This window comes from Lipotes vexillifer, unplaced genomic scaffold (genome assembly GCF_000442215.2).
Source record: "Lipotes vexillifer unplaced genomic scaffold, Lipotes_vexillifer_v1.1 scaffold740, whole genome shotgun sequence".
Taxonomy (NCBI): Eukaryota; Metazoa; Chordata; class Mammalia; order Artiodactyla; family Lipotidae; genus Lipotes; species Lipotes vexillifer.
The window spans coordinates 597,067-623,792 of NW_006778610.1; the positions used below are offsets into that span (position 1 = coordinate 597,067).

General features: G+C 35.1%; 1 protein-coding gene across 1 annotated transcript in view; it reads right to left on the reverse strand.

Annotated features, from left to right (window-relative positions):
- The window catches only part of XRCC4 (X-ray repair cross complementing 4), a 265,302-nt gene that overhangs the window by 92,548 nt on the left and 146,028 nt on the right, over positions 1-26,726 (reverse strand). The window contains exon 7 of the mRNA XM_007451707.1: positions 3,692-3,839. Coding sequence (XP_007451769.1) covers positions 3,692-3,839 — 148 coding nt within the window. The remainder of the gene's footprint in view (positions 1-3,691; positions 3,840-26,726) is intronic.

The following is a 26,726-nucleotide window of genomic DNA, read 5'->3' on the forward strand; positions in this document are numbered from 1 at the left end:
TTTGCAGTACGCGGGCCTCTCACTGTTGTGGCCTCTCCCGTTGCGGAGCACAGGCTCTGGATGCGCAGGCTCAGCAGCCATGGCTCACAGGCCTAGCTGCTCCGCGGCATGTGGGATCTTCCCGGACCGGGGCACGAACCCGTGTCCCCTCAACCACTGCGCCACCAGGGAAGCCCTGGCAGGAGGATTCTTAACCACTGCGCCACCAGGGAAGTCCATGCCATTGTATATTTATAGAAAGTGATTTTACACTGTTTACACTCAGAATTTTACCTGATGATATTAATAAAGTATATAAGTTCACAGTTTCTGTAGCCTTTGTCAGCTGGTTCATTTTGTTTAATATGTAGAATTAAAAGGACATACCAAACAACTCTACAAATCATAATTTCAAGTAATGTAAGATAGTAAATAGCAAGGAATGTATAGTACATGGTTACGTTGAATAATAACTCTTAGTGTTGACGCTAGTTGACAGACAGGATGAGGGTTCCCCAAGTATAATCATATTGTGTGGATTGGTCACACAGAAATTTTTAATGAATATTTATCAATAGATATCAGATTCAAGGATTTCAGAGTCTTACTAAAAGCGGGAGATCTAAAAATATTCCTGAAAAAAATTTATATTTACCAAAAAAAAAAGAAAAAGGCAAAATGTCAGTACAATTCTGCACCTCAGGACTGCTAACACATGCCAATTTAGGCTATTATCCTTGTGAGTACTCTACATAAGTTTCAGTATGTTTTCAATTTTCTAGTTTCCTGTATTTCAAAAGAATGAAAGTTTTACTACTGGGAATCCAAAACTGTACAACATTCAGCAGTTTGAAAGCAGAATTAAAAAATGAAAAAGAAAGGAAGGACGATAGCTTTAGATAATTTTAAATGACTATATCTAAGAAGACACAATAATGACTAAAATATCAGAGATTTCTAGTCAATCTAATATTTTGATAACCCTTAAGAAGAGTCAAAAAGCAATATCAAAAGGTAGGGAAAACAAGAAGAAAAGTCCTCTGCGATGTGAGAACCAGAAATGCTATCATATACATGAGAAAAGGCTGAATTTTTAACAAGGGTCACACAGCCCAGCTTGAACTGGCCTCTGAGCAGCCCTCAGCCTCATCGCAATCCCTCCCTTCCTTGCTCCCTACACTGCCATCACCCTCACACAGTCCACCTCAGCGCATGTTTACAGGCTGTTTCCTCTGCCTAAATCTCTGCTCTCTACTCCACTACTGTACTCCTCATATCTATGTAATCGTACGAGTAATGTTTGTCTTCTCTCATGTAGACTAAGCTTTATGACATCAGGGACTGTGTCAAGTTTGCTCAGCATGTAAACATATGTTAAAAGAATGATACATGAATGAATGAATGAGGGAAAGCCATAGCTACAATTATTTTGTTCTCAACAAACAACAGTAACTACTGGGCATTTCCTTAGACAATGTGAAATCATGTGGTAGTCATACAATGAATGTAAGTTCTACTGAGAGGCTACTGCAGGAGATACAGAGGAAATACCATTGTGAGAGACTGACAGAAATGTTTGAAATCCAGCATATGCTTAGAATTGAAAACAAGTAATGAAGTCAGGCTTCCTAGCTAAATTTAATGGGATATAATGGTTAATAAGCCATGGTAATGCAATTATAAACTCAAAACGCAATGATAAACAGACAACAAAACAATGCCACTATTAACTGTACAATGCAAACTTTTATGCAAGAAACTTGAAAACTCCCTCCTATCAGGTTCAGTTTCCTGAATGCATGGATTGTGCCTGTCTTGGCATCCTCATTGTCTATAACAGAATCCTAAAACTTCTTGCTCTCAGGACCCCTTTACACTTTCAAAAGTTCTTGAGGACCTCAAGAACTTTTGTTCATGTGGACTGTATTTGCCATATTCAAAATAAAAACTGAGAAAAAATTTAAAATATGTGTTAAATAATTTAAAAACATAATAAACCGAATATATGATAACATGAATAACATATTCTTTACAAAAATCATTATATTTCCCAAACAAAAAATCTTGTGAGGTCAATGTTTTGCAAATCTGTTGATGGCTGGCTTGAATGAAAACAGTTAGATTCTCATTAGCTTCTGCACTCAAACAGATATGACCTATTATTTTAATTAAAATATATGAAGAAAATCTGGCCTCACATAGCTATGGAACTGAAGAAGGGATTACCCTGTGGATCATCACAAAGGGCCTTGGGAACCCTCAGATCCTCATTCCATACTTTGAATACCAGTGGTCTGTAATATCATCTGTCACAAGGCTATTGTTCGACTACCATTTGCTAAATTAATGAAAAGTTTAGAGAAAAAGAAATAAAATCTTAGTGTGTGTATATATATATATATATATATATATATATATATATATATCCCTCCTATCAGGTTCAGTTTCCTGAATGCATGGATTGTGCCTGTCTTGGCATCCTCATTGTCTATAACAGAATCCTAAAACTTCTTGCTCTCAGGACCCCTTTACACTTTCAAAAGTTCTTGAGGACCTCAAGAACTTTTGTTCATGTGGACTGTATTTGCCATATTCAAAATAAAAACTGAGAAAAAATTTAAAATATGTGTTAAATAATTTAAAAACATAATAAACCGAATATATGATAACATGAATAACATATTCTTTACAAAAATCATTATATTTCCCAAACAAAAAATCTTGTGAGGTCAATGTTTTGCAAATCTGTTGATGGCTGGCTTGAATGAAAACAGTTAGATTCTCATTAGCTTCTGCACTCAAACAGATATGACCTATTATTTTAATTAAAATATATGAAGAAAATCTGGCCTCACATAGCTATGGAACTGAAGAAGGGATTACCCTGTGGATCATCACAAAGGGCCTTGGGAACCCTCAGATCCTCATTCCATACTTTGAATACCAGTGGTCTGTAATATCATCTGTCACAAGGCTATTGTTCGACTACCATTTGCTAAATTAATGAAAAGTTTAGAGAAAAAGAAATAAAATCTTAGTGTGTGTATATATATATATATATATATATATATATATATATCACACACACGTACAAATGATTTGTACATTCATTTTGGATTCAACTGATAATATTCCTTATAAATGCAGACTGTTTTACTGCAATGAAATGTTAGTTATCCCAACACCTCAACATATGACAACTAAATTGGGATGTATACTGAAGGAGGGCAGTCTGAAGCAAAAAGTGAAAAACAGTGAAAATACAGTTTATAATTCCAAAATCTAATAGAAATAAATAGATTACTACAAAGAGACATTTTACTTGAAAAAATACCAAGCATAATCAAATCAAGTGGCTAAGCTGAATGTTTTATGAGTCTCTTTAAAGCAGTAAATTCGATCGAAGTTCTTTACTGAACACAAGCTGGATTCTAATATTTTTAGTATCCTACATGCCATTTCTAATTAATCCATAAAAACCACAAGAAAAAAAATTTACTTATATTTTTAGCACTTCCGCTTTAAATATTAATAGGAATTAACCAAAACCAGAGAAAATAAATTGATTCAAACATTTTACAATTTTCAAAATCATAATTTTTGTTCTTAAAAATAGCCGTAAGTAAATTCAGAAACAAAAATATAATTTTAAGATTATATATTAGATTTTTAAATGTCATCTCACTATTTGACAAAGAATAAAATGACTTACTTTTCCTTTTCTTGAAGCCGATGCTCCTGAGAAGCCATTTTAGGCTCTGTCCCAAGATGTTTTTGCATCCGCTGCCTCCTCTTTCTAGTTGGTGCAATATCAGTGACATCAGGACTTGAAATAATGGAATCATCTCTTCTTACAGTAGCTAAAATAAAATCACATAAAAATGTGACCCAACAAAATTATGCATATAATTTTTGAGCACAGTATCAACTTGCCACTTGAGCACTGATATAAAGTGACACATTGAAATATAGCAAAATTATTTTTTTTATTTATTCAGATTTGGTGAAGTGAGCTAGTTAGATAGTATATAATACTTTTTTTTTTTTTTTTTTTTTTTTTTTTTTGCGGTACGTGGGCCTCTCACTGTTGTGGCCTCTCCCGTTGCGGAGCACAGGCTCCAGACGCGCAGGCTCAGCGGCCATGGCTCACGGGCCCAGCCGTTCCGCGGCATGTGGGATCTTCCCAGACCGGGGCACGAACCCGCATCCCCTGCATCGGCAGGCAGACTCTCAACCACTGCGCCACCAGGGAAGCCCAATAGTATATAATACTTTAATACCAATATAAAATCTGAAGTATATTGTACACACGGAACAACTTGATCAAAATGGTCTTTGCCTATCTTGAGCAACAACCTTCTCAAATGCTTAGATAAAACTGAATTAGAGGCACCTCTAAAAGGTGTTTGGTGGGGGGGATACTGCTATGGGAATAATGAATCAAACTGACAGCAAAACAGTAATTGTTAGCGGGAATGGGGACTTCTAGTGATCCAGAGATAATTTTCATAAACTTTTTAGCCAACTGTAGGGAATAAGCACAAGAAAAATGTAAGAAAATACTATCAGATGTCTCTAATGTGGCTAAACCATTAAATTACCCTGAAAAATGTTTGATATACATGAAACAGAAGCAACAATAGAAACAGGCTTGAGTTATATTCCTTTATTCTCTATGAAAAACTTAATTGCCAAGAGCTTTAGGGGAGTTCAGAATATTCATTGTTTCATCCAATACACAGTATATTCTCTATAACACATGTTTCTGTAAAAGAGAAGAGCTCCTTTGCTATTGGTAAATCATGAACAATATCAGTATAATTTGGACTCTGGATGTCCTGTTGGTTCATAAGATTTTTTTCCCGCTTGTTAATGTTTAAAAGTGATCAGGGGCAAGCTTTCACCCCAATTAAAGAGAAAACCTTAGCAATGTATAAAGGCCTTAAAAAGTGGAGATGAGTGTCTAAAAATCCTATACAAGTCCATCCCGTTAGCACAAACAGGGGCTGGTTTAGTGGAGTCAAGAACGCTATACTTTTCAAAAGTTAAGCTCTCTGCTGAAGCTGCAATTATACCTAAAGAGCTTTGAAGACATTTCTCCCTGTATCTCAAATCAGATGTTTAATTTTGATGAAACTAGTGTAATCAAATGCACTCAATACCTCCTATCTCCTCTGTTTAAGAGGAAGTATGATGATGCAACGCGTTGCCGACTGTGATGCTTGGTGCAAATGTTGTTAGAGATTTAATGGAGTTAATGTTTTGATTAGGATTGTAACTGAAGAACTAACAACAACAATATAAAGCTGCATAGACTTTAAGTGCTCTGCCCAAAACTTAACTTTTTTTTCCCCATAAGCTCTATTAATTTTAGTGTGCTAATTTGCAGAGTGAGTAGTTGTTCAGGCACACATATATCACATTCTAAAAGAAAAGTCTGCATTTTGAGTTCTCATTCTGTGCAGTCCAGGCTTCTCTGAGTGACCTGACATCACTTGGACACTACTGACCACTCTCTTGAAATGCTTCTTTTGATTTTTTTTTCCTGGAAATAACTACCATTTTTGAGAATGTATGTGCTGGCCACTTTGCTATGGGTTTTATAAATATTATCTTATTAATCTTTAACCTTGTGAAGTACTTACTAACTTCATTTTGTTTATGAGGAAACCAAGACTTTAGAGAGGTTAAGTAACTTGCCCAAATCACACAGCTTTTACTTCTATATTTTATCGTTATGACAATTAAAAAATATTTCTGCCTGGTAGGCAAATTACTTATTGATAAAATATTAACTGAATGTTCATCAAAGCATATTTTACTTTCCAAGGCTGCTTAAGTTATTAAGACATGTAAGTTCCATTAGATTTCTTATACATTATTTTATTAACCTCTAAAAATGTATTGGGAGTAAAGAAAGGTAAATAAAAAGGGGTTTTTCTCTGAACGTATTCCAGCTGAATGATTCCCTGATTTTTATTAAGCTATGAGGTGACTAAGGAAGATAATTCTGATTTCTTACCCAGTCAGCTCTTACACGGGGTTTACTCAATCACATAAGCAATCAACAAAGTACAATCTTGTCTATGAATAAAACTAGCAAAATTATCAGAGTCAGAGGATGCTTCAACTGTAGATAGACTTGTAAAATGCAGAAAGATTGCATTTAATGACATGTTGGACATTTATGAGGGAAGAATGTTAAGTTTAAATTAAAAGGTAAGGTGAACTTTTAAAAAATAAAGTTACATAAAAGTTCTGCCATTCATTTCAAAACTCCAGATAACAACTTATGCGTTGGCACCCAATAGGATATTTTATACGTCAAATGGTTATATTATTTGTTATAATGCCTAGAATTTACTTTAAAATGCAATGTGATTAAAGGTGTCTATTAGTAAGAGTGTGGCATCTACTCAAGAATTACGGACCAGGAGTAGTTTTCTGGGATACTAATAATAAAGTCTATATACTTGAGGGGGCTACTAGAGGCACTTATTTTATTTGCATCTCAATAACTGATGATTTACTAATTAGTATACTGAATGACAAAAATGTGTATCTATTGGTGAAAACAAGGTATAAAAATATGCATGATGAATATGAGCTCTCATGAGTAAAATTAAAGGCATTTAAGATACAAAAATTGGCTAAAATATTTTAGAGATACTCCCCACCATTTTATGAACAGGCTATAAGAATCCAATGAAGTCTGTTTACTCTTAGAGACGATGCCCTGTGCTAAACCTTCAAGTAGTTCTGTGTCTAGTTGTGAACTCTGGATGATTACAGTTGCCTGATGCCAGGAAAAATTGCCATTCCTACCTCAGGAATCTTTATATTTGTCAAAAGTGAACATTTTATATGAGGGGGTGACTGGAACATCTAAAAGGACACACAGCTGGAACTTCTTCAAGCTTATAGAACAAGTTCATGAATTATTTTGTCTTTACATTTTAGTAAATATTTAGCTGATAATTGTATATGTGGGAAAACCTAATCTGATAAGTTATTATTATTCCTACAGTTTAAACTTCTTGGCGGCTACCATTATGTACCACAAAGAACTTAAGAGTTTTGTATAACCAAGAGTTTCACGTCAGTTTACTGCACCATTTTTTTTTTTTTTTAATAAATTTATTTATTTATTGGCTGTGCTGGGTGTTCATTTCTGTGTGAGGGCTTTCTCCAGTTGCGGCGAGCGTGGCCCACTCTTCATTGCGGTGCGCGGGCCTCTCACTGTCGCTGGCTCTCCTGTTGCGGAGCACAGGCTCCAGATGCGCAGGCTCAGTAGTTGTGGCGCACGAGCTTAGTTGCTCCACGGCATGTGGGATCTTCCCAGACCAGAGCTCGAACCTGTGTTCCCTGCATTGGCAGGCAGATTCTTAACCACTGCGCCACCAGGGAAGCCCTACTGCACCATTTTTATCCCTTTCTCTTTACAGTTACAGTGTAGCTCTCTGTAACACTGCCATAAGGAAAAATGACTACCATATAAGCTTAATTACTGGTTAAACCAAATATATCTTTTCTGGTTTGTGTTTGCACCATGAGAAACAGTTTTCCCTTCAGTTTACTACATACATGCAATAGCGAATCATATTGTAATAGATTCACTTAATATATATGTCTTTAACATGAAGTTTTGATAATAATTATATAGGCTTTTAAAAAAGGAAAACATTCCATCTTATCCTTTCCTCTTCATACTGCAATGCCAGTAACCAGGAAAATGAGGCGCTACTCCAAACATCTGGTACCTACGTGTTAAATTGCTCAGCTCGAGCCTTCCTCAAATTTCAAGCCATCCCACCTCTCTCCACTACTTCTGCCGATGTTTGGTCCTCACATTCCATTTGGTCTCAAGGCTGTATACTTTATTTCTATTCTGACTCTGGATACCTTGAACAATGATTCTGGATCTCGAAACAAGCAAAGCTGTTTTATATACAAAAGAAGAGATCTGAACTATATCTACACAGAGCCAAATATGGAACTTCCAAAATGTCTATATTATTCATAACTCTACATATTTTTAATGGTGACAAAGTTTTCACTTTCAAGTTTTGTATGCCATTTTTAAGGAAAAAAATCAATTCATATTAAGTTTACCAGGTAATACATATTCATTTTAGCTGTGAGGAAGAGTTTGAATATAGTTGGAAAGAATAACAAATGTTCAAAGGGTAATGAGAAGGAGTGTGGCCTGTTTGGAGGAGTGTTCATGAGAGAAAAAGATGCAGGAAATGAGACTAGATAAGTATGGGCAGCAGGTAAAGAGAGGAAGGAAAAAGAAGATAGAGAGACGTGTTAAATAAATTTGCAAGCTTTCAAATCCAGGCAGATGAATCTGATATTGACAGGGGAGATTTTTTCTGAGATTCCACAACCAGAATTCTCAGTTTTTAATATTATCATCAGTGTCTTTATCATAACAATGTGTCTTTCACCATTTCCAGGAAATTAAAAAAAGAAAAAAAAAAAGAGAAGAGAAGAAAAGAAAAGAAAGGAAAAGAAAAAAGAAAGAAAAGAAAAGAAAAAACTATTGCCAATTAACTTACTACAGCTGATATACTGATTGGCAGAGCTGTGGGATGAATTTCAAGTTCTAATTAGCTTCACTGCATCTAGAAAATGGGGAATCTTTACACAAGCCTTGTTATTGTAAAAGGAGGCTCCACAGAAAGCCACACTTCTTCTCATCTGACAGAAGAACTGCAGGAGCTTGGCAGCATTAGTTCAGACATGAGAGGGGCAGAGTGTTGGCCTTCCTGGGTGCTCTCAATGTTGAAGTGAAATGACACTGTTGGCTAAGCTGCCTAAGCCCCATGAGTTAAACTACCTGGTAAACTTAGGTCTCTGATGATTAAACACCTAAATATTGATATTTTAAAAAATCATTTTTCAGATTTATAATTAATTTTATTAGGAATTCTTTATTATCTCATATCTATGGATTTTTTTCCCTCTTCATAATATACATATCTTCACATACACAAAGAGTCTATGGAACTGTAATGGAGATTGTCACCATTCTCCTCTGGTTCCCCGCCAAACATATACACCTATCTCCAGCCCCTGAACCCACCTCCCTCCCACACACAAAAATTAATGTCCTGAGGCATGTTATTCATGGCAATGGCTCCTTAGCTCTTAAATTACTGAATGAAGAAGGCTCTGATCTTCAGGTCCCTAGACCAGAAAAAAAATGTATGCTATTTACAATATGCCATATCCAAACAAAAAACTCTGAGTGGTTCCCCATCACCTATAAAATAAGGTCCTAAGATCCTAGTCCTACATTCAAATCTCCCTACAACATGACCCTCACCTGCCTCTCTGACCATACCTCCCACAAACCTTCTACCATAGTATATAAACTATTCCAAGGGCTCCAGGCTTCCTACATCTTCCGTTTTTGTTCCTTACTTTCCTTGTCTTGAATGTCTTCCAATCAGCAAAGCTCATTTCAGTCACCCCTAGTAGTTCCAATCCATAGCAATCTCTCCTTTCTCTATAGGGCTTATAGTTTGAGCCACTCATTTTCCACATAGTATCTTGTATTGTTATTCTTTTTATGTATATCTCCTATTTCCCAAATAGATTATGAACACCCAACAGCTAGAGGCCATGCCTTATAGTTTGCTATATTCCTAATGTATTACCCAATAGTGTTTATACATGAGAAATGTGATGACTTGAACTCTTATTTTGAAATGTGTATCTTATTTTTTTAATCAAAACTTATTTACTTATGGACCTCAGAAGAAGTATAGGGAAAAATCCAATCAGAAGACCTGGGTTGGGATCTTTATTTCTACCATTTACCTTTGATGTATTACAGAATCTCTAAGTTCCCCTGTGAAAAAATGTATATTAACCATGATTACATGGGATAATATAAACTGTTTTATAAATCATAGTGTCAGAAATATTTGATATTGCCAGAAATATTTGATATCAACAATAAGTATTATTAACAAAATGTGTGTGTCCTTACAAAAGATCAAACTGAGATTCTTTTTTTTTAAATTTTAAACATTTATTATTATTATTTTCTATTATATAAGTTTCAGGTATATAGCATTATAATTCAACACCTGTATACTGAGATTCATTTAGGTGAATCTGAAGAACTTTCAGGCCATATTCTATAGCTTCTTAGGCACATAAAAATTAAATTTAAAAAATTAAGATAAATTCATGGTTTTCCAAATTCAAAATAACCCAGCTGTCACAGAACTATCATCTGTTATGAATATAGATCAGCCAGTCTGCTGTGGCTGTTTTTTGCTATTTTATTCATTTCATAAATGTTTATTAAGTGTTAGAATCAATAAGTCATTGTGTTTTCTTTTGAAAGATGTAAAATATTGAGGGGAAAAACCAAAATCCAAACCTTAAAATACTACCCTAAGTAAATCTGAAACTTCAAAAAACATACTCTATCTTTCACCAAGGAAAATAACCAACCAATGTGCCTCTGTAGTTTGTCTTACTGACAGGTATAAAGATAAGCAAAAAAAGCTTAGATAAGGTTAGTCACACCATACTTCAATAAGCAGTATCTTAAAGTGACTTATCTTGAGGTAGTAAATTTCTAATCTGACCAAACAAGCAAACATTATTTTTCCCTCACCGATCGTCAAATAGCCCTTTTCTAAATCTGTAATCAGTTTCTACCCAGCTTTCACAACCTAACCTGAATAACTGATGACCATCTTACACGGAAGGTCAATGGTCTAACCTATTATTAGCAATCACCAAATAAACTGGTAATTAACATCGCACTAAACACTTAAAAGTGTATGTATGTGCACACATCCATGTGCATACACTTTTCCAAAAGTCAGGCTCCTCTTTTAGCCAGCACAGATGGGAGTCAGACTTAATGACAAATACTTACTGACACTGGGGTAACCCAAAAGGTCATCTTTGGAAATCCAATACTTTCAATGTCAGAGGCAGGGTGGGCCACTAAAGATAAAATACAGGCTTCAGAAGTGTTCACAGTGTAGAAAAAATATAAGTTGAATATACTAAGTTTTGTTCCATATCTACAAAACAATCCACTTAAAAATATATTTCTAAGAATTCTAATATCAAATGAACTCAGTTCTTGAAATCTTAAGGATTCATTTATTCTTTCACTTATTCAACAAATATTTATTGAGTAGTTTCTACGTGTCAGGCACTATCCCAAAGACACCATCACCATGTACTCAAAAAGTGTATAATTGAAGGGCAGAAAGACACAACTATTTTTGCAAGAAAACCATAACTTACACAAGCAATTATAAAGGCACGGATTTGAAAGTTCTAAGGTAGGCAGAACTTTCCAGCCTTTTACTATTTTTTCCAAATTAATCTGTGAAGTTTTAATTCCTCTTTTTTCATTATGAAACACCAATTATAACTTGATTTCTTATTCCGGGTTTTTTGTTTTTTGTTTTTCTTTTCTTGTATGGGTATTTCTTTTGAAAGCATAATTGTTAGCATCAGCCAGCTCTGAAGTAGGCTTCCCAAAGGAGAAAATTAAAAGACTAGCTCACTCTGAGCAACCTGATAAGAAAAGACTGGGTTTCAAAATTAAGTTTTAAGGATGTTCCAAAATGAACTCGAACAACATATCTGAACTGAAACTGTAAAATTACCTTTATAGGTAGTCCTTCTTAAGTCCCCACAACATCCTTAGTAGATTTCATCATACTTTTAATAATTTATCTAATATTTATAAAACTCCATGAAGGCAGGGGCTGAGCTTGTCTAATTCACTGTTGGTATAAGACAGACGAGCATGGTCTCTAATACATAATAATTCCTCAATAAATATTAAGTTGATAGGCATAAATTCTAAAATACTAATAGAGTTAATAATAACCTTAAAAAAATTATTTTAAATCTACATTAAATACTACACTATCGATTAGCTATGCCTGCTGCTGCCAGTCCAGTTAACATTAAGAAAATAAAAATATTAGTAGAGAAAAGCAGTTTATAAAAGAGCAACATTAGCCTTCAATTTATATTATTTTATGAATCAAAATAACAAACACTGGAAAGTCATTTTAATGGTTAATAAGCTTTCAGAAAACAAAACCACAATTTTTCAGCTTTCACCAGCTTTATGAAGGGGTCTCTGCCTATGACCTACATCATGCAATGTTTGGAGCCAACATAAAGCTTTCATTGTTGTACATGAGTCAGGTATGGACTTCTGTCAACTTAAGACATTTTTTTCCAGCATTTTCTTAATAGATTTAAAGTTTTTAAAAATTTTCATCCTCTTTTATGTTGGCCAACTTTTAATAAAACCTGGACATTTTACATAGCTTCAAGAGGATTTTATTGAACTAGTATAACTGAAAAAAATAAGTGAAATACAAAAACTAATGAAATGATACAGGGAATCTTCCAGTTGGTTTCTATTTTAATAATGTGTTACCATTATATTATCTTCAGTGACTCTAGGTGAACTGGTTAGAACTAAGACAAGATCACTAGTGTAACTAGCAAGTCAAAATAAAAAATGTTGACATTTTCTATTAATACCAACTTAATTTGCCTATTTCTGAGTAATTATTTGACTCTTTACAGTCATGATGAGTCAGGATGGAACTCAAAACCTTACCCTTGCCATTCCTGTTTCTGCTGAATCTGTACTCATCCTGAAAAATCATTCTTATACAATACTCGTAAGATACTTTTACTAAACTATTAGAGTTAGCATCAAAGCTGATATCCAAAACAAGTAAGTTTTTATTTTATGTTTCTATTGAATCAGTACCTGAACCAGAAGTTTTAAACAAACATTTTGTGCTGAGTCCACTCTAAGACAATAACATCAGCTTTTACTCAAACGATTTATGAACCCATTAAATTTACCTCTTTTTCCTCTGCTGGTGAAAAGTCATTAACCTGCAGCACAAACCCTTTCTTTGAATATTCACAGGGGTAAGAAGAACTTGACTGTGGTTCTGTGACATGACAGACTTTCCCACTTAATTTTGCTAGTATTTGCTTAATCTTAGATTTAGAATAACTCTGATACATTAAGAAAAAGTGCCTTATTTGCACTTATTTAAACTCCTTTACAATAAGGTAAATGCCTCTCTGGTATCACTTAGCCAGTTTGGAGTAGTTGTATGAAGAGGCAAATATGAAGTTAAATTTCTGAGGTGTCCCTTGACAACTGTGGGATGCTTTTCAAAAGGGAGATCCCCAGATCTGTGGTGCTAGGCATGTTGTGCCAACTATCTTTCAAACCAAATGTGATTAAAGTAATACTTTCACTAAGAAGGATTAAGAAAAAATATGTGCCAAATGGTCAAATAACTAAGATAACGTTTACACGGAATTAGCAAAATTCTTCACAAGGATCCTAAACCTGACTCTGTTAATCAACGTCTTAATGATTTAGTGTAAATCCCGTAACAATTCTGTGAAGGTTTTTATTTTTAATCCACAAAATCAGGTGTGGAGAAGTTAGACCAAATAGTTATTTCCGGTGGGAAAAAAAAATGCCCAGATTCTACAATTTAAGTTGTTATGCTTTTTAAAAATGATTACCTTAATATTATCTAAATTTGGTAAGAAAAAGAAATGTGCTTTCAGACCATTTTGAAGCACTTTTAAGTTAGTTTGGGGTTAAATGTTTTAACCAAATGAGAAAGTTTTTCTTCAGAAATTTCATTTCCAAACATCTACATTTCCAAACATTTTACACTGTTTCATAATGCTAATGGAGTTTTAATTTTTCAATAAAAACCCTGTAAAGTGTTTATTTTTAAACAAATAATTTGTATATTCTTTCATCTTAATACTCAAAAGTAAACAAATAAGAGCAAAAAATATTTTAGGCATTGATTTGACAAAGAGAATAACACTTCAGAAATTTATTAGTTTATTATGAATCTATACTCTTCACGTTAGATCGTCACGTTAGAATGTATACTCTTCACATGTTTATGAAGTTTGTCTTGCAATCATTTTCAACATGTTGCTCAGTAATGTGCAGTCTCAGGACAAAGCCTTCATAATGCCATTATCCCTACAACTTGCCAATAGTCAATCAATCATTCTTGATGCCTTCCAAAACTTCACCTTACACATCCAATCAGCACCTCCTAAAAAGTTCTTAAATTTGTCTAATAATTCTCTGCATCCCCAGTACGTCCATAATCTCTTACCTAGATTATTGCTATAGCTTATAAACGGCCAAAGCAGTTACACTTCATTCCCTACAAAACATCTAGGAGAATTGTTCTAAAAATACAAATTTGACCAAGTCATGTAATCTTCTACTGCCTTGAAGACAAAGATAAAATTCCTAATAAACTTTATTGTCTCCTACTTTTTCTTACTTTTACAGCCTTATTGAATTTTGTTTGATGTTCCATTCTACCTCTCTCTCTACTCCTGAATTCTGCACATGTGATCTTCTTCCAGGAATAGTGTTCCACCATCTACCACCCACTGGCTAACTCACACCCATCCTTGATATCTCAGTAAAGATATTACTCTGTCAGGAGGCCTTAGAAGTATCAATTAGATATCCCTTCTCTGTGCCTTCATAGTACGTTTTACTCCTTCTATCACTGCAGTATAGAAGAGTGGTTAAGGTCACAGATGAAGGAAAATAGAGAAAAACTGTTTTGGGTTTTCCCAAACTGTTTGGGGGTTAAATTTTATTGTAAAGTCAGTGAATAAGGCAAACAATCACAATTAAGCAAAACTACCCTTGAAAATTCCTTAAGTTGTCCAATAAGTACAATAATACACAGTATATATAACTCTGTATGGTAATGTTCATGCAAAACTACTTAATGAATACCATAGTACATAGTTTCATAGAGAAATTACATTCAGAAAGAAAATTACCCCAGGTTTTCAATAATCTAAACACATCATCAATACAGAAAGATTCAATTCCTAGTTATTCTAGTTTAATGTCATTATCTTAACCTTCTATGAAAGATGTATCAGTTCCTCTGATGCTTTCTTATTCAGATTTCTTTATGGTTCCAAATTAATTTTTCATTGTTTTCTTTCCTGGGTCACATTATCACCTTATTTGCTTGGCTACCTAAATCAGTAATTACCGTTTCCTTGTCAATAGCCCCAAACTTTAAAGTTAGTCATACTTGTTCCTAGGTTTTTCACAATGGTATTTACTTTTGTCAGGCTTAATTATATCCACTACTGTAGACATATACTTGTTAAGTAGAATAGCAGGCAGTCAGCAGAACTATTTAAAAATGTGATTTTCTTCATTTGTAAAATCTATATTTATCTAGAAAATTTAGTTAAATAAGGTTAAATTAAGTACATAATATGATGCCACTTTACTATAATTCATAAACAACTAGTCCAAATTTCAATCTCTCAAGGTATTTTAATCATGAAATGGGAAGTAGGGACATCATACCATAGCGGGCCTCACAGAGTTATGCGTCTTACTCTCCCTGAAATTCATAAAACAAGCTTTTGCACAGATGCACTTACCATAATGTTTAGTCAAAAATGAAAATGGACAAACTGTTACTATGAAGAGCTAGAAATTTTTAGGCATTATAATTTTGTATAAAATGAAAAAAATGATAAAACTACCAATATAAGTAATGTCTTTCCAATGATGTAAATGCTGTGTATCCCCACATTTTTTATGTTTATAATTAATCCATAATAAACTGACATTTAGGAAAATAGTTCATCATGTTGCCTGGTATGTTGTAGGTGCTCAAAGTATCATTGTTGAATGAAAATATCACCAAGGAAAATACTGAAGATTTTATAAATAGACTCTAAAAGAGAGCAAACCTTTTGTAGTTAAACATAAACAAAGATAGCAAAATAAGCCATTACAGAATATTGAGTAGAGTTCCCTGTGTTATATGGGAAAAGAATCTAAAAAAGAGTGGATATATGCATAACTGATTCACTTTTCCATACACCTGAAACTAACACAGCATTGCAAATCAACTATACTCCAATAAAAATAATTAAAAAAAAATAACATAAAAGTTTGACTGATTTGTTTATCCATAAACATAACTTCTAAAAAAAAAGCCTGTAATATTCATTATAAAGCAAACACTGAATTCAAAACCTAATACATTAAACTACGGTTGGCATTTAATGCCCTTGTGGAGAATATTCTAACCTTGTACAAAAGAGTATGTTATTTGTAAATAATGGTTACCAGACATCTAGCCAAGAAACACAGTTACAGAGGGAAGTTACCATAACACAGCCGGGAAAGCACAGAAGCAGAAAAAAAGTCTGTACTTGTGTTGGTGTTTATTCAGATAGATAAATGGATCCATATCTATATAAATATATACAGATTATACATAAATTAGAAAACCAAAAACTGTAAATGCCCTAAATAAAAGTGAGAAGTATTATGCCTAACCAAGGCCAAAGATAAAAAAAAAAAAAATAACTGGGCAGAAACTTAGACAAATAACTTGATAGAGAAAATATAGAAACATGAGGGTGAAAGAAATGGAGACTTTCAAGAATGAGTATTCAACAGACAGTAACATATTTCTTGTTGGTCACATGATTATTGTAGATGACTATACAAAGAGGTTTAAACTCACTGTCTAAATAATTGCCATTGGATTTATTTTACCAATTCAAAGAGCAGAGGAAAAAAAGGTAAATTTAATGAGTTCATAAATCATTTGAGTAAAAGCTGATGTTACTGTCTTAGAGTGGACTCAGCACAAAATGGTTGTTTAAACTTCTGGTTCAGGTACTGATTCAACAGAAACATAAAAAAAAAAATACTTACTTTTTTTGGATATCATCTTTAATGCCAACTGTAATAGTTTAGTAAAAGTATCTTAGAGTATTGTATAAGAATGATTTTTCAGGATGAGTACAGATTCAGCAGAAACAGGAATGGCAAGGGTAAGGTTTTGAGTTCCATCCTGACTCATCATGACAGAAAAGAGTCAAATAATTACTCAGAAGTAGGCAAATTAAGTTGGTATTAATAGAGAGAAAATGTCAACATTTTTTATTCAGTAAACTTAATGTGTCCCCCTGCCCACAGTCAGCCCTCTGGTGGGAATATTTCTCAGAATTAATGTAGTTTTAAGTCTGAATATACCCACGCTTTTTTGTTTTATGTTTTTCTGGTATGTAGAACATACAAAAGAGTCCACCATAAAAGAATCCATAAATGAATTGGGAAACAACTCTATTTTAACATTCCGAAGATCTTAAACATATGAAGCTTGTGTTTTCTGAAACTTGTAATTCTAAAACTTTATAGACTACGTCCCCAACTTCCCTACTAAAACCTATTAACATATTGAGGAACTGGTGTTCTTTACAACATATTTGGAATGATATTATTGGAAGATACCTATACAGGTGTAGCAATAGTATAAAAGATTACCTAGGGACCACACTTTCTTTAGGTGGTGGGTCTTTTTAAATCGTTTCCCATAACCACCAAAACTATCTTTTATAGCAGTAGCTCTCAACAGGAGGTGAATTTTATAATCCTCAGTACGTAAAAAATGTAAAACCCCAGCCCTCACCTGTTAAAAATTCTGATGCAATAAGTCATAGGTTATTACTTATGTTTATGAAAAGTTTCAACAGGTGTTAATCCATTAGCACAATAGTGCTAATGATGAGTAACTCAAATACCAGTTACCAATGATAACTTCAGAGTAGAGTCAAAGAACCAAAGTTCGAGTGCTTTAAATCTTCTAGCAGATTTGTTATTGTCAATTCATAAATATTTCACATCTTAAAAAGAGTACATTTTTACACAGCAAAAGCAATTAGGCATGTGTTTCTTTGCTCACAATATACAATTCTTTCTTAGATATGTATGGTAATCTGTGAGCTATTAGAAGGGTAGTGACACAGAGTAGTTACCAGGCAGGAGAAAGACACATACGCACAAACTTTATCATCCAAATCAGATGTCTTAGACAATTTGAAATATATTTCTGTTCAAATATTCGGACAGCAAAGACCTTCTCCCCCTTTTTTGAGCCCTATAATATCAGCACAGAGTAGTTAAAAGTACACTAGATGTGAATTAGGAGATCACAGTTTAATCCTCAGCTAAGACACCACCTAATAGTGAAATTTTAAAAAATAACTCCACTAGTCCTAAATTTCCTAAGCTCAAAAATTATTGGGTTAGACTAGATCATTGTGTTCTAAGTGATCTAATTTCTAAGTCTAGATCACTTTGTGTACTAACATTTAAATATATTGAAATAAATACTTTCAAAAATAGAAAATCAACTTTGAAAGGTCACATTTCTAAATTCTAATAAGACTATTAAATGAAAATGCATTATTGTTTTTAATCAAACAGAAACAAAATAATATTATGTAAGAAAATGGGAATGTATCTTAGTCTGTTAGGGCTGCTATAACAAAGTATGACAAACTGGGTAGCTCATAACAACAGATTTATTTCACACAGTTCTGGAGGCTAGTCAGATTGGTGAAGATTGCATTTTGCCAGTGTATCTGAATAATTGCCTCTAAATTCTGATTTTACAAGATTGGTCAGATTCTGGTGAAGGCCCTCTTCTGGGTTGCATATTGCTGATTTTTTTCTCCTTCTTCACATGGTAGAAGGGGCAAGGGAGTTTTCTTGGACCTCTTTTATAAGGGCACTAATCCCATTCATGAAGACTTCACCCTCATGACTTAATCAATTCCCAAAGCTCTCACTTCCAAACATTGGGCATTAGAATTTCAACATGAATTTTGGGGGGACAAACATTGTGATCATAGCAGAATGCATATACTTTGCATTTACTGTTTATATAAGGAAGCACATAGGATCTACGATTGCTTACATAGAACACTGATAACAGTAAGACTTTAAGACATATTAGCATATGAATAAATTAGCTGTTATTTTAATAATAATGGCAAATACCTAGCTACATTGTTCTAGTGTTTCATTTAGATTATTAACTCATTGAATCTCAGCAACTCTATGACATAGGCACTATTATCATCTTTATATTCCATATGAGAAATCAGTCAAGAGACATTAAGTACCCAAGATCACAAAGCTAATAAATGGCTGAGCCAGTATACAGACTCCTGTAATTGTTCTTTATGGGTAAACTAATATAGATCATTAGTTAAATATATATGTCATGAAAACTATGCATTAAATAGATACTAGCCTTTTATAAAATTGCCCTTAAAAAAATTAATAGGCACAATCTCTACCCATAAGGGATAATAATCTAGGAACAACAATGGAATAGAAAATAGAGATAAAAAAAAAAATCACCTTCCTTTCTTAACAGTTGGTACATTTTTTAAATGGTTTAAGCAGCAACTAGAAATTCTGTAAGGTTTAAATTTTTCTCTTTTTTTTAAAGTACATTCATATTGTATGTTGTCAAAACTTTTATTTTTACTATTATTTTTTAATAGATCTTTATTGGAGTATAATTGCTTCACAATACTGTGTTAGTTTCTGTTGTACAACCAAGTGAATCAGTCATATGCATACATATATCCCCATATCCCCTCCCCCTTGAGCCTCCCTCCCACCCTCCCTATCCCACCCCTCTAGGTCATCGCAAAGCAATGAGCTGATCTCCCTGTGCTATGCTGCTGCTTCCCACTATAATCATGCAGGATTGAAGACCTTGCCAAGAGCTGGACCTTGGCTGCCAGTGTAACAACATAGATGTCAAGCCCATCACGACACTCAAAACAATTGCCTTGAATCCTGAATTTAGGGAAGTAGAAAGAACACAAATAAGGAAAAATAAGCAATTCAACCATAAAGTATCAAAGTTGGGAAAGAGGATGGTATGAACACACCCTCATGTCATGCCTCTACAGTTACAGAGAATCAGGCTTTAGAGGCAATTATCCAGATACACTGGCAAAATGCAAATGTTATCTCTCAGGGAAGTAACTGGAACCTCTGCCTGATTACCCAGATCACTATCTCACCACTTTGGGAGACCTGGCCTCAAGGCTTTTTTTTTTCAGTAGATCACGGTAACACACAATAATATTAGATCCAAATTTATGTATTTATTTTTAAAATAAAGTCAGAAAGCAGGGAGGGGGAGAGAGAAACAGAAAGGGTGAAGAGAGGATGGAGCAGAATGATGGGGAGGGAGAGAAGACAGACCAAGAAGGAAATATTTATTGAACCTCTATCTAAAATTAATTTATACATTTTTCTTCACTGATCACATGAAATATTTTTAAATATCTCTCAAACAATTATTTATTCTATCCATGTAATTTTAAGGTAAAAAATCATTCTTTTTAAATACAGACATCACATAACATTTTTAAATTGGAAATTTAAATAAACTGGCACATTTTGACATTCATGAAAAAAATCTTATACAGTCGTTCAAAAAGTAATTTGTGTAACTGTTCATTATTTATTTTATATTTATTAATATGTTATTTCTATGATGACAATACAAATGATATTCTTAGGTTTCTAGTAGCTACATGTTTCTGTTTTATTTACGTTTTTTTGGACAATAAATTATTTTAAAATCTACTAACTCTAAGTTGTTATACTAAACATGATAGGTCCAAAGATCAATAAGGTCACTTCCTAGACTCCCTTCTTCAAGTCTACACGGCAACAGTTTAATTTCAAAATCTCTTGTTTCAGTAATTATAATAAAGAAAACAGGGCACCCTAATGATTTAAGCCCTGAATAGTTTTTTATTACCAAAACACCTGTTGCTATTTCCAAACCTATTTTCATTAAATACAGAAGAGTGTTGACTTTGTTACCCAAGGACATCAAAAGTTAAGAAAACAAACTTTTCTTTAGTAGAACCATTCTCAGAACATTTCTCTCAACACAAGTGGTTTTTAACATGCTGCTCCTTCTCAGGATGGGGTTCCTATAAAGTGGTTTACATTAATGTTTCAAACTGGTGTGATTTATCTTTGATATGTTGCTAACATATAGCCATATTTAACTTCTTCAACACAGTAGTAATATTAGTATGAATATATGAAACTGACCTCAGCAAAAAAATAACCTCTACAAAGCTGAATTTAATTTTATCATGACTCAGGTTAAAGGTGTTTTCAATTCCTCAGGAAGAAATAATTGGTTTCCACATTGGACAGTAGTTAATGCAGGACTATCCTTCCAGAAAAAAGGGAAATACAAGAGGTGAGCCCAGGACCACTCTGTCTTTCTGACTGGTGGCACTTTCCAGGCCGCAGCACAGGGAGGTAGATGGAACTCAAGCCAGGCATAATGATTTCACTCAACTGAAGAGGCAGAAATTAGAGTCTGGTGTCATTTAAATAGTTGGAACCTGCGGGGCTGGGTACTGAAAAAGAAATAACTGCCCCAAAAATGAGCCCCCACAAGGGTCACCTTAAGTTATTGGATGAATAACAAGCTGCAAGTGCAGACAGCAAGACTGTTGAGGCCCAGCAGAAAATAGCTGATAAGCCAAAGCTGTGAGCTGAATAGATACTCCAGATGTTAACTATATACTGAGAAATGTAGAACTTCTGACAGGCAGAGTAAAACACCACACTGAAAATGCTGAGCATTCAACAATACTCCTGAAATGTTTCAACCCACCTTAAGAAAGCTTAAAAAGAAAAGAGAAGGGTCAAACTTGTTTGCCAGAAAATTAACTGCCTGCCAGAACAAAACTCAACCCTCTTTAAAGGAAGACAACAGATTCTAGACTCCCAACAACATAAAGATCGCAGTGCCTAGTATATAATAAAAAAAATTACTAAACATGTAAAATAGGAAAATTTAATCCATAATAAGGAAGAAATAACTAATACTTAAAGTACATGATAAGGAGAGTTATATTCAGTTTTCTACTATATTCACCATCGTAAAATAGTACAATCTTTGGAATTTTAGAAAAATAATATCTTCAAATTACACCCATATTCCAAACATTTTAACTTTAGGTATTATCTCAAAAAGATATACGCTCTGAGAGCCTGCCTTCATCTGCCACATCCCTACTATCACTTACTCCCTGCTCTATTAATTTAGACTTTCTCAGTGTCTGGCATGAAGCAAGATGTAAGCTTTGCAGAGCTCTGAACATCAACTTTATGCTTGCATCTAGGGAGGCTGGTTAGGCTAACAAATTTAGCACATCTTCCAGTCTTGTCCTTCCTTTCTCCACATCATTAAAATGTGCTTCCAATTTCCTAACCTATTGCCTCCTTTATCCTGCTGACATCAGTATTCAGAATCAATGCTCTATCTGTCAATATCTCTTTGCTAGCTCTCATTTTCATTATATTGATCCACAATCCAGGTAACTATGTGCAGGAGATTACCTTTTTTTCATGATAAGAAACTCCTTGTTATGTACTGAATTGTGTCCCCCCCAAATCCATATTCTTAAAGCCCTAATCCCCAATACGTCTCAGAATGCTACTGATTTTAGAGATCAGCATTTAAAGAGGTAATTAAGGTTAAATGAGATTGTATGAGTGGCCCTAATACAAAATGACTGTTGTCCTTATAAGAAGAGAGACACCAGGGATATGCACACATAGAAAAAAGCCCACATGAGGACACAGCGAGAAGGAAGCCACCTGCAAACAAGAGAGTAGAAACTAAGCCTGCCGACACCTTGATCTGGGACTTCCAGCCTCCAGAAATGCAAGAAAATAAATTTCTGTTGTTTAAGCCACCAGGCTTGCTATGGCAACCCTAGCAAACCAATACACTCCTGAATATATTTTCATTTTTTGCTGGAACATTCACTCAACCTTCTCATCATTGCAAAACTAACTTAATGACACTACATCCCTTAAAACATCATTCTTATCCCTCGAAGACAAGTGTATAACCAGAACACTTACCAACTACTGCTACTTCTAGACTATTACTCTAATACAACATCAGACTTTAGAGATAAGTTTGATTTTGAATGGAAACAATATATAAAGGTGGCAGGGGAGAGGGAGGGAGGGAGGGAGGGAGGGGGAGAGGGAGAGGGAGAGGGAGAGAGACTGCTATATCAAAACCTCATGGTATGGGCTTCCCTGGTGGCGCAGTGGTTGAGAGTCCGCCTACCAATGCAGGAGACACGGGTTGGTGACCCGGTCCAGGAAGATCCCACATGCCACAGAGCAGTTGGGCCTGTGAGCCATGGCTGCTGAGGCTGTGTGCCCAGAGCCTGTGCTTCACAACGGGAGAGGCCACAACGGTGAGAGGCCCATGTACCGCAAAAAACAAAACAAACAATAAAACCTCATGGTAACCAAATATCTACAATAGATATACAGACAAAAAAGCAAAAAAGGAATTCAAACACAACACTAAAGATAAACATCAAATGACAAAAGAGGAGAACAAAAGAGACTCTCAACCACTGAGCCACCAGGGAAGCCCCAGAAATTACTTTAAGATACCCAGTTTCCTTGCTGACTATCTGTGTAACCTTGGCAAACTACTTAATCTCACTGTGGATAATAACAGTACCTACTTCATACTGTTGTTTTAAGTTAAATATGTTAATATTTGTAAAGCACCTAGCCTGGCACATTAACTGTTATATAAGTGTTTGATATTATCAAAGGAAGTGATTTTGGATGGGACTGCTAAGGGACTAAGTGTAGTGTGTGTGTGTGTGTGTGTGTGTGTGTGTGGGTGTGTGTGTGTGTGTGTGTGTGTGTCTATACACGTATATCGGTAAGTATAGTGTATGTATATATATGTAAATGTCTCACATATATATGAGACACTTGGAGGTAAATGAAGGTTGGATTCAAAAATAATTTTAAAAATAAGTAGAGCAGGGCTTCCCTGGTGGTGCAGTGGTTGGGGGTCCGCCTGCCGATGCAGGGGACACGAGTTCGTGCCCCGGTCTGGGAAGATCCCATGTGCCATGGAGCGGCTGGGCCCGTGAGCCATGGCCGCTGAGCCTGCGTGTCCGGAGCCTGTGCTCTGCAACGGGAGAGGCCACAGCAGTGAGAGGCCCGCGTACTGCAAAAAAATAAAAAATAAAAAATAAATAAGTAGAGCAAAATTGAAGGGTTTTTAAATTTATTTTCAGGTAAATGAGGATCAAACATTTTTACAATCTCAGAAGAAACAGTACAGGTGAGAGGAGAAGCATGAATGAAGCAAGACACTGAAAGAGATTAAGGAGGGCAAGTGTGTCTGGAGCAGAGTTTTTCAAACTGCAGGTTGTGACCCATTAGTAAGTTATAAAATAAATTAAGTGGATGGTACTCAGAATTTTTTTTTTTTTTTTTTTTTTTTTTTGGTGTCACTGTTGTGGCCTCTCCCTTTGTGGAGCACAGGCTCCGGACGCGTAGGCTCAGTGGCCATGGCTTACGGGCCTAGCCGCTCCACGGCATGTGGGATCTTCCCGGATTGGGGTACGAACCCGTGTCCCCTGCATCGGCAGGCGGACTCTCAACCACTGCGCCACCAAGGGAAGCCCGGTACTCAGATTTTTTGAAATAAAATATCTTAGAGAATATCAGAGATCATAAGATATAACAAGTGTAAGTAGTGTTTCATAAAATGTGTGTCAGCTGTACACACACCTACAGACAAATGTGTTTACTCAGTTGAAATGTGAAATATATTCTTATTGTATAAGTAAAAGTTGAAAGACTTATTTTAGAGTATAAGGCATTTTTGAAAGAGACAGACTTTTCTTCTGAGGTGAGAAGAAAAAAGGATCAGTGAACTGGCACTGGGAAAGTATTACTCTAACAGAATTAATTCACATGTATATTATATTCATTACAAGAAAAACAGACTTGTGCTGTTTGGATTTTAAAATAAATAATAAGAATCCAATGATTTAACAAATGTATTAACTTAAAAATCTTACAACTCAAATTTTTATTTTCTTTATTTTTTATTGCTGAATTTTTAACACAGTGAATGAATCACGCTTTGAAAGTCCTGTGGGACATTAACCAGATGTCAAATATAAAGACTGGTTTTCACACATCTGTATTACTTATTTTGGGTTACTTTAGAAACCCCTCAAAAATAATCTTTGTTTTTTCTGACAGTGCCCTTAGAGGGTAAGTTTCAGAGCTCTCAGTATCTCATGGTACTGGTTCTCCCTGGAGACCTTGCCCACTTTCACAGCTTCAGAAACCACCTGCACACAAAGGCACAAGCATCTACCATTGTGTGCTTTCTGGATACAGGATTCCAACTGTTTCCAGTATATTTTTGAAAAATCTGAGGTCTCAGGACTTCCCTGGTGGCGCAGTGGTTAAGAATCCACCTATCAATGCAGGGGACACAGGTTTGATCCCTGGTCCAGGAAGATCCCACATGCCGTGGAGCAACTAAGCCCATGTGCCACAACTACTGAGCCTGTGTTCTAGAGCCCGTGAGCCACAACTGCTGAGCCTGCATGCCACAATTACTGAAGCCTAGAGCTCACGTGCCACAACTACTCAGCCCATGTGCCACAACTACTGAAGCCTGCGTGCTCTAGGGCCTGTGTGCCGCAACTACCGAGCCCGCGTGCTGCAACTACTGAAGCCCGTGTGCCTAGAACCTGTGCTCCACAATAAGAGAAGCCGCCACAATGAGAAGCCCCCGCACCGCAACGAAGAGTAGCCCCCACTCACCACAACTGGAGAAAGCCCATGTGCGACAATGAAGACCCAACGCAGCCAAAAAGTATATATATATATGAGGTCTCCCAAACATAAATTTAGTATGTGAAAATTTTAATTCATTAGTTTTGATTTCTAGCTTTACCATCTACCTACTAAATTACGATGGAAACCTAAAAGTCAGGATGCTCCCATTCGTGTGGAAGAAATCACCAAGTTCTGTCAAATTTTATCTCCAACAGCCTGCTGTCTCTCCCCCCTCTATTTTGGAGGACACTATTTTCTCTTGTTTTTATTCAGTACCATTTTAATTCATCTCTGCCTTCTGGGTTTCCTCTTTCCGGTCCATCCTCCACAGCACTCTAACCAGAGTTTTCTTTCTAAAATGTCAGTCTAATCCTAACACTCTCAGACTTTCTGTCCAGCTCACCTCTCACCACTCTGCCACACATGTTCGGAGCCAGTCACATACAACTTGTCTCCCTTCCTTGAATTTGTCCTACTCTTTTATTCTTCTTAAAACAAACAAACAAAAAACAAAGTACCTTCATGCCTTTGCATATGTTGTTTTCTCTACCTGGAATGTTCTGTACTACCTTCTCAACCTTCTCACTCTTTAGTTTTACTCCTCACTCTTCAGTATACAGCTCAAACCTCACCATCTCTGTAAACCATCCTCTTTACCTCAGCACTTTCTACATAGAATTTTAAACATTCATTCATTAATCATTCATTCACTTACCATATACTAAGTAACTTCTATGATGTACACTTGTTACTTTACATTGTAATTAACTGTTCCTTTCCTCAAATAGAAGTTAAACTCCTAAAAGGCAGAAACAATATCTTGTTCAATGTGGCATCCCTGGAGCCAGACATCAGGCCCAACACCTAACAGGCACTTTAACAAATGTTGAAGTAAATAAATTAATTTGATGCTTTCTAACACACTATTTTCTTCTCCCCAACAAAATTTAAAATTTTCTGAGAACAGAATCATTAGGCATTTAATTATTAATGACATAGTCTAGTGTGAACAGGAATTAAACAACTTTTATATAGAGATACAAGCCTACTTAAGAGATGCCTGAAACTTGGAATCATTACATCTATTGGTGGTCTCTTAGCAACTAACTATTTCTGAAAGAAAAAG